The 9395-nt window shown below is 42.3% G+C and overlaps 1 protein-coding gene across 1 annotated transcript; it reads left to right on the forward strand.

Moving 5' to 3' along the window:
* The first annotated feature begins 669 nt into the window (after positions 1–669).
* si:ch211-140m22.7 (uncharacterized protein LOC570370 homolog) lies at positions 670–9164 on the forward strand. Its single transcript, XM_033986736.2, has 7 exons — positions 670–819; positions 1038–1082; positions 1885–1981; positions 2303–3502; positions 4674–4737; positions 6683–6807; positions 8397–9164. Exons 2-7 carry the CDS (start codon positions 1041–1043, stop codon positions 8411–8413), a joined length of 1545 nt encoding a protein of 514 aa, XP_033842627.1. The 5' UTR covers positions 670–819; positions 1038–1040; the 3' UTR covers positions 8414–9164.
* The last annotated feature ends 231 nt before the right edge of the window (positions 9165–9395 follow it).

Here is a 9395-nt window from a genome sequence, read left to right on the forward strand (position 1 = left end):
GTATCAGTGTATGTGGATGTAAAATCAGTTATATTTGCTTTTAATAATAATAATAATAATAATAATAATAATAATAATAATAATAATAATAATAATAATAATAATAATAATAATAATAATAATAATAGAGTACTCGATAATATATTCATTGCAATATTGTGTTTACTCAATTTAATATTTACTTGATATTAAATTGTATGCCCGACATGCTTAATTAAATGTAGGCCTACGTTTCATATCTTCATATTTAACCTTATTTTAAAAGTATGTGTAACGATTTTATTTGATCTATTTTATTGTTTTATGATATTTTATCAATTTATTTATTTTACGGTTGTTTTTATTATGTTTTATTTTTGGGAAATAAGAATCACTTTGAAAACGGTCTTGTTTATAAAATATGCTATAGAGATAAAGTGGATTAGGAATTAGAAAATGCATCATCGGTCTTTTCCGTCAGTTACGTGAGCAGCGGTTCGGACATCCTCGGCTGTTATGGTACACACCCACTTCGAAAAGTACAAAATGTACACAGCAGCATCTCAGCGCTTTATAAGTAAATTAAAGCACGTTTCTCCCGGACCAACACGTAAATAAACCTGTATAAAGCTCATGCGAGTCTAGGAATGGTCACAGAACAATATTATATGGTTATAATCGCTCCATACATGACATGCTCTGTCTTTGTCATGAAGGGGGCGTGTACGCGTGTTACATAAAAGGTGACTAAACTGTGCTCAGCTATGTCCATGGCGCCGTGATCCTCCGCACATCCACGCAAGGGATCCAGCAGAACCGAAGGCGCACAGGACAGCTCCGGTACGTTCTCTCCAGGCTCCACGTGTTTGTGGCACCGTGCAGCTCGCTCCGCATTCCGAAAGGAGCGTGGAGGGAGCAACCTGATGCCCCGTCCCGTTCCGTGCTCTCCCGCCTGAGCACACAGTCTGGGGAGAATCCTTGTTGGTTTGAATGTGTTTGTGAATGTTTTTTGCATTTGTGATGATGCAGATGGTGATTTTGCCTCACTTTTCTAACAGATTATGGCTGCCCTGCTGAGGATTGGATGCCTGGGCTGCATCAAGGTAAAAGTAACCACACGCCGCCCCCCCCATATTCTCACCATTAGTTTGCATTTTCGGACTTAGTTATAGGAGAGTTAAAATTTACTTCTAAGCTCAGTTTGTCTTACGGTGCAAGGCTGGCCTGTCAACTTCTAGGCCTGAAGCAGCTTGGTATGTGTCAACACTTCTATAGGCACAGGCCTATAGGGTCCAGTGAAGAGCATGTCCTTGAGCCTGAGGCCCTGTTGACTCTTAAACATTAAAAAGGAAAAAACAAACTAATAGAAGTTGAACTCTAGACTACACATGTACAGTGCTGTGCTCATGAGTTCAGAGCTGGACAGCTGAGAAAAAACTGTCCCTAATTTCTTAATTTTACACATGAATGGCTGTTGCAGTGCTTCAACTACAGACACATGCACATTGTGAGTTTGTACTGATTCTACCCTGATATTACATTTACATGTCCCATAAACAAAGCCACAGCCTACTCAACCAGAGAGAGGACTCCCACATGGTGTCCAATACAGCTGTATGTTTCTTTCTTTTCTTTTTTTTTTTTTTTTTTAATTCTAGCAGTAGTAGTGTGATGTCCGGCTGGGGAGTCTTCCTTTCAAATGTATTGGAATAAAGACTTTATTCTGTCAAGCTGCTCTGTCTGTATACTATACTGTAAACATTGTGTGGTAGTCACTGAGGAGGGTACAGTTGTTTCTTTTTTTACCCTCTGAGCCTGTGTGGTGGGCGTGAGGAGTGAACGTGACACTCCTGATTGTATGTCTTGGTACATGTGAATGAGCTGTGCCCTGTGCCCTGTGCTCAGCCTCTGCAGGCCCAGTGCTTGGTGGCCCTCCGCGCTCCCGTAACAGCAGCCTACAGCTCCAAGTCTGGAGGCTCCAAAAAGATCAAAAAGACCAACAGTAAGTTATGTGGAAAACTTCTTTTGGTCTATTCACCAAACTACAGTGCCACAAGTCCCATTTCATTAAAAATAAACAACTACATTTTTAATTATTTGCAGCAGAATTTACTCTACATTTCTTCATAACAAAAGTTTCAAATGTAGTTGTCTGGACAATAGGTTACATTTGTAACCTATGGGCCACTTGTGAATTGAAAGGGGAGCTACATAGACAATGACAACAGTCCTGCTGGACTTCCAATTCTGCCAAATTTATTATGATTTGACAGTTTGACATAGACATGTTTTATTTTATTTTTTTCTGTCCATTTTTCACCAGACAAAAACCCTTCCAAAACATACTTTGACATTGAGAAGCTCGTCCAACATAAGTCTTATGAAGCATCCAAGGCGTCTCATGTGGCAGCGTCTGCAGCAGCAGCAGAAGCTGCCTCTAAACCTTTCCTAGAAGCAGTACCAGCTTCTGAGGCTGCACCTGTCATTGAAGCAGCACCTGTCGCTGAAGCAGCACCTGTCGCCGAGGCAGCCACTGCTCCTGAACCTGTTGCAGAAGTAAGCCCCGAACCTGCTGCAGAAGCAGCACCTGTCACAGAAGCAGTACCTGAACCTGTCACAGAAGAGCCCCCAGCTGCTGAAGTAGTCACTGCTCCTGTCACTGAAGCAGCCCCTGAACCTGTCGCAGAAGCGGCACCTGTCACAGAAGCAGCACCTGAAACCATCGCAGAACCAGTCCTAACAGCTGAGGCAGCCCCTGAACCTGTCACAGAAGCAGCACCTGTCATAGAAGCAGCTCCAGCTGCCGAGGTAGTCACTTCACCTGCCACTGAAGTAGCCCCTGAACCTGTCGCAGAAACAGGCCCTGATCCTGTTGTAGAAGCAGCCCCTGAACCTGTCACAGAAGTGGCTCCAGCAATTGAAGCAGCCCCTGAACCTGTCACAGAAGTGGCTCCAGCAATTGAAGCAGCCCCTGAACCTGTCGCAGAAGTGGCTCCAGCAATTGAAGCAGCCCCTGAACCTGTCGCAGAGAGTGTGGTGGAAGCGGCAGCTGAGCCAGCCTTTGTAGAGGAGGTGGTGGTTGAACCTCCACAGGTCCCAGAGCCCAGTGTGGAGCCTGCCCTGGTGGTGGAGGCCTCAGAGGTCATAGAGCAGGCAGCTGAAGCTGTGGTGGAGAGCGTCTCGGAGGTGGTGACAGAAGCAGCTCCAATTTTGGAGGCTGTAGCTGAGGTGGTGGTGGAGGCCACTCCGGTTCTAGAGGTTGCTGCTGCTGCTGCCGTTCCCGGAGTACAGGCTGTAGCTCAGGCCGTATCTAAAGCTGGTTCTGTGGTGGACGATGTAGTTGAGACAGTGGCCGAATCATTAGTCGAATCTAAAACTGAAGCAGCACCAGAGGCCACCCCGGCAGAAACAGAGGTGGTGGTGGATGTGGCCCCTGCTGTAGATGCCACTGAAGAGCTGATGGACTCTGCACCGCTGGTGTCTGAAGCAGCTGCAGAGGAGCTCCCAATGGAACCGTTTGAGGGTAAGTGCTGCTTTAGAGACCCCACAGCAGACCTCCACTAACATGCTGTCACTCCTTGTTTGGTCTAAAGCCTCAATGCATTACATTACATTACATTACACATTGGTATTAGCTCCAATAGGGACTTTTATACACTGCCTGGGCAAAAAAAAGTCACACTCTAATATTTCGTTGGACCACCTCCAGCTTTGATTACAACGTGCATTCACTGTGGCGTTGTTTTGATAAGCTTCTGCAATGTCACAAGATTTATTTTCATCCAGTGTAGCATTCAATTTTCCCCAAGATTTTTTAATGATGTTAGAGACTGACCACTGCACAAAGCCTTCTCCAGCACATCCCAAAGATTCTCAATGGGGTTAAGGTCTGGACTCTGTGGTGGCCAATCCATGTGTGAAAATGATGTTTCATGCTCCTGAACCACTCTTTCACAATTTGAGCCTGATGACACAGGCATATTCCAAGATGACAATGCCAGGATTCATCAGGGAAGAAAAAATCCATTGATGGAATAACCTGGTCATTCAGTATATCCAGGTGTCAGCTGACCTCATTCTTTCAGCACAGACTGTTGCTGAACCTAGACCTGACCAACTGCAGCAACCAACCTATTTGCTTAGTTAAATCCAGGTAGTGACTTTTTTCTTGGCCAGGCAGTGTATTAACGATACTCACCTTTTTTTCTCACCTTTTACCACTTTTACTTGGCTCAGACATAGCTAAGATAAAAAGACACAAAGGCAAGATGCAGGAAGTGAGACGGAACAAGAGAGGACCAAGTACCATACCTTGGGATATACCTTTTTTAAAGTGTTTGTTCAAGAGGATGTTTAAAGTGTTTTTGGGAGTTAACTCTGAAAGACAAGAGGTTAATTTTTCCCTATGGCCCCCGCCCGCACTCCACTCGCACATATTTTTATCTGAGTTGCTTTCCATTCTGGTTTGACCACTCTTGGCCCTGCAGTAAGCAGACAAACCCTGCTTTTGACCCAGTTTTTCAATTAAGTAGTGGATGAGTGGGACATAGTAATCTGCTTGATGGTACTGCCCACTTTTTAATTCTATAATGTACCAAATGTCAATTAAAGGGAAGTTATGGTGGCAGAGTGGTTTGCCCAGCTCAAGTTTATAAAAGTGCAATGACTGTTCTTGTTTGGGCTTCTCTCCTCAGCTCCAATGGACCCGGTTCAGAAGCTTTTCCTGGACGCAATACGAAGTTATTCCTCCCAAAGCCAGTAAGTCTGAGACAGCACGACCAAGGTTATGACAGAAACTCACAGTAGATGACACCAACAATGTAGAAGTTTTAGCTTTTAGAGGGATTATATACAATTTTCTTACTTCTGAAATAGAGTACTAAAATACTTCGTAGCAACACCTGTAATCTACACCTAGTCTGAGAGCCCCAACTTTGTTTATATATGAGGACACAAATCACATGTTTATGAAATAATTAAGATTACATTGTATAAGATGTAAAAATAATAATCTAAACAGCAACACTGATGAAAATGGCTTAAAAATACAAACAGGTGAATTGACCTACTCTAAACAACAAAACAGAGAAGCCCTATTCATGGCAGCAAGCTGATTTATTTGTATGTCTTTTACTTTGGAAAAAACAGCCAAGTGACATTTCTGAACCCTTGATGTTTGACTTGACGTCAGATTTTTTTATTCTACAATTCTTTTTTTATTCTAGCAGTGGGCAGAGATAGAGGGTAGATGTAAAACAGAATTTTTCTGAGCACTCAAGCCCCAAATGCAGGACTATAGGATTACCACGACACCACAGCCAGATGTGTGCGGACTGGGTCGTCAAGACACCCGTTCCCGACTGCTGTCCAGTCCTCTCTGCGCCTGACCCCTATGAAACCCTCTGTGAGGAGTGGGGAGAAGGGCGTCATCCTCTCGGGAGCAAAGGCTCAGCCACCAGGCGCTTGCATTCGCGCTCCAACCCCAGACCTGGCTCTAGGGTGGGGCCCCGCCATACTGGGCGACGTCACAGTCCTTGATATACTATTGTCCATAGGGGTATTGTGAACTGCTATTAGTCTGACCTGTCTCCTAGGACCTGTTTGTCATAGGAGATCATGCCATAATACCCCAGGCAACATAGCTCCTAGGATCATTCAGGTACGCAAATTCCCCCACCACGATAAGTTGTCAGTTCAAGGGGGAACCCACCTCTCCAAGCGAGGCCTTGCCTCAAGTGGAAGGGTTCAAGTATCTCAGAAGCGTGAGACTGACAGGCAGATCAGTGCAGCGGTCGCTGTATTGGACTGTCGTGGTAAAGAAGGATGGGAAGCTCTCGAATCTATACAAGCGGTTGAAATAAGTTTCCTCCGCAGGGTGGCTGGGCGCTCCCTTAGAGATAGGGTGAGGAGCTCGGAGTAGACCCGCTGCTCCTCAACTTCGAGAGGAGCCAGCTGAGGTGGCTCGGGCATCTATTCCGGATGCCTCCTAGACACCTCCAAGGAGGGAGACCCAGGATATGCAGGAGGGACTGTGTCTCTCGGCTGACCTGGGAATGCCTCAGGATCCTCCCTAAAGAGCTGGAGGAAGTGTGTGTGGAGAGGGACGTCTCAAACCGCTGGCCCGTGACCCGGCCCTGGATAAAGCAGCAGAAAATGGATGAATATAGGACTACTCAAACAGGCATTGATCGAAATACAATCTTGAGTAAGCTTATGATGAGGGAACACCATAATATCAGGTCATAAATGTCAATTGGCCCCTTTAAGAAAATATCACTGTATGACCTTGTAAAAAAACCTTGTAGTTGAGTAACTACTAAAGTTGAATGTTATGCAGTGGAGCATTTCAGGCAGAGAAATAATCATCTCATCTCAGCAACAAGCAGGTGGTGTACTCTCCACCTGAGAAGTTACAAATGGTAGCTTTAAAGCTACACTACGTAATTAAACTGGCCGACCCGCCCCTTTTGTATTCACATATCACCATTAGTGTGCCAGCGCTGGGCTGACAGACCAGAGAGCACAGGTGCGCCTGAACAAAGGTCAGGTGAGGAGGAACAGGTCACATCTGCCATCTACTGGGGGGAAAAAAACATGTACAGATTGTAGCTCTAATATAATATTTATTATCCACATATTGTCATAATGAATTGAAAATTCATATTATTACCATGTGATTAAGACCAGCGTCCCTGCTCTTCAGGTCTGGTGGGGGTCTGGTGGATGCGGGGGCAGAGTATGACAAAGCCTTGGCCGAGGAGATCGCTAAACTACAGAGGCTCTATGGAGGAGGTGACCTTACCTCCTTCCCCACATTCAAGTTCTCAGGTCAGTCCACAAAGAGGCACTTTTATAAAAATGTTATAGATTTTTAAAACTGCAGCAAGCATAAATACAACCTTTAACCTTGAATACTCTGGTTGGTTTAATAATTCAATTTAAATGTCAAAATATCACTACTGCAATATTTCAGTTACACAGGTTATATATATATTATATCATTTCAGATGGAGGGCAGGCGTCTATATAACTATGGGAGATTTGCTGCTTTTGCAATATCCAAAATCCAAATTTATGATGCACAAATGTTGAACTTTAGCATCATTTGGCTCTATTTTGTCATATTAATCTTCTGCCTTAAAGTACTTTTATCTGACATTTTTCATCTGAGCTTTTTTATTTCAGTGTTTGGTTCATGTGCATAGGCCCACTAATCAAGATATAAACTATAAACCAGGTCAACGAATCTGCAATCTGACAAACTGCAAATTCCACTATAGAATTCTGACCTGCCCTAGAGCTCAAAGAGTTGTTAAGTGATGATGTCACTTCCAGGTCAAACAGGCAACTTCACAACTGATTTAATTTTTTTTTTTTTTTTCATTTTGCCATGTTGCCTGCCTTGGAGTCGGAACCGACATCACATTTAACTCTATAAGGTTGTGTTCACATGACATCACAACATTATAGTATCCCTATAGTTTCAACTGAGCTGGAGGACAGGACAGAATTCTATGGTAGAATTTTCTTTTTAACTGTCAGATTGCAAATTTGTTGACCTAGTTTATGGTTAATGTGTCCAATTACTGGCCCTGTCCACATGATACAAAAACTGGCACAAAGTTCAACCTATTCACTTTCAGTATGAAAACTATTTTTTAAGCATATCTTTTTTAACTTTTAACGTGTTCACAAACAATGGCAATAAAAGTCTTCTGATTCAGATTTTTTCACAATGGCCACTATTCAAGTGGTGCCATTATTCAACCCCAAAGACATGATTGTTGTCGGCCAATCTCAAATAATAAGGTTCAACATTCTATATTTCTATGTTGGACTTTTCTTCCAAAAAACAAATTTCTCTCATAGTTACATAAGCCCTTAGCAACCATCTGAGAGTATGACATCATATTCTAGAGCGTGAATGCAACCTATTGATACTTTGCAGTGACATCCCACTGGAGGTGTTCTGCATGCATCTCTATGGTAGAATGTTCAGCAGTTACCATAGTGACGCAATGTACACATTAGCAAACATTGCCACAAAGTTTGCAGACTGAAAAGTCAAGAAAAAACACAAAATGGATTTTACCAGCACATTTTCAGGATCCTGTGATCTCTTCTAGTTTTCATGGTTAGATTTTCATCAAAAAAGGTGAGCGTGACAAGTTGAAAAACTGTTGGCTAATGCCAGCTAGCTTGTGACTAATGTTATTTGAGACGGACTTGTTTAACAGCACAAATCAGCTCACCTGTTGTATTTCCAATTAAACCAGCAGTTAATGGTCAGACTGTTAAAAATAAAGCTCAGATTAAAGTCTAACTTCAGTAACAGATTCAGACAGCAGTGCTCTGTGATGACATCAGCTGAAAAGTTTTCAGTTTAGTCATGTTGATGTATGTTTCTTTTTTTGCAGAACCAAAATTTGACTGAGGACTTGGTGCATGTTTGGGACTTTGCCTCCTCCCTGTGGCCTCCTCTGCTCCTGCTCCTGCTTCATGTACAGTGCTGTCTGTCTGCTGTGTAGAGAACAGAAGGGAACACCGCTTTGACTGGCTGACTTTAGGACTAATGTTGAATAAAAGTGTCGGAGTGAACCAGTGTGGTTGCACTTTTGGTGGCTCATCTCTAGTGTTAGAAAATACAGAGGCAAACCACTTCCTCTTTAAATTAAGACTTAAATCGTGGTCTTTTTAACTTTTATAACATGCAGATGTTTATTCTTTAAGTTGGTTCAGCTAGTTTAAAGTGCATGACAGGTTTTCATGTTTTTCTAACTATGACTTGGTTTGGGGGGATAGTATCTGTGGTCAATATTTATCATAGTTTTACAACAACTGCCAAGTATCAGTGTGTGAAGTCAATTTTTAAAAAGTAGAAAATTATAGGCAGTAGTGGTAAGTTCTAAAACAGAATACCTCTACCAATGTCATCAACATGGAAAATTCAGAGACAATTTGCGCACAAGGAGGCACTTTTAACTTTTTAAACAATAATTTAACAAAAAAAGACGTTGGATAATTGTATTAGTCAATGCATAACAACTGTGTAAATTAACCCATCTTTGCCACTTCTTTACAATATAGTTGCGGAATTATCTCTACATATGGCATCTGCTGCCCATATCCAACCAGGAAGTAAAATTATACTCTTTATCAAAATTGTCCACTAAGGAATGTAATGGGTCTATACAAACTATTTTAAAACGTTTTTGGCATTATTCTAGAAGGATTTTCTGCAAAAGGCCTTTTACTGTGACAAAGATAAAAAATACAAAGGGTTTGTATGCTTTAACACTATGTTACAGAGTGTGCTTCACTTTGTACACTGCTAAAAAGTAAACAATGAATCAACAATCAAATTGTTATTATCATACATTTGCTAATATATCATCTTTTATTTGAACGATAAAATA

Source organism: Periophthalmus magnuspinnatus, chromosome 21 (genome assembly GCF_009829125.3).
Source record: "Periophthalmus magnuspinnatus isolate fPerMag1 chromosome 21, fPerMag1.2.pri, whole genome shotgun sequence".
Classification (NCBI taxonomy): Eukaryota; Metazoa; Chordata; class Actinopteri; order Gobiiformes; family Gobiidae; genus Periophthalmus; species Periophthalmus magnuspinnatus.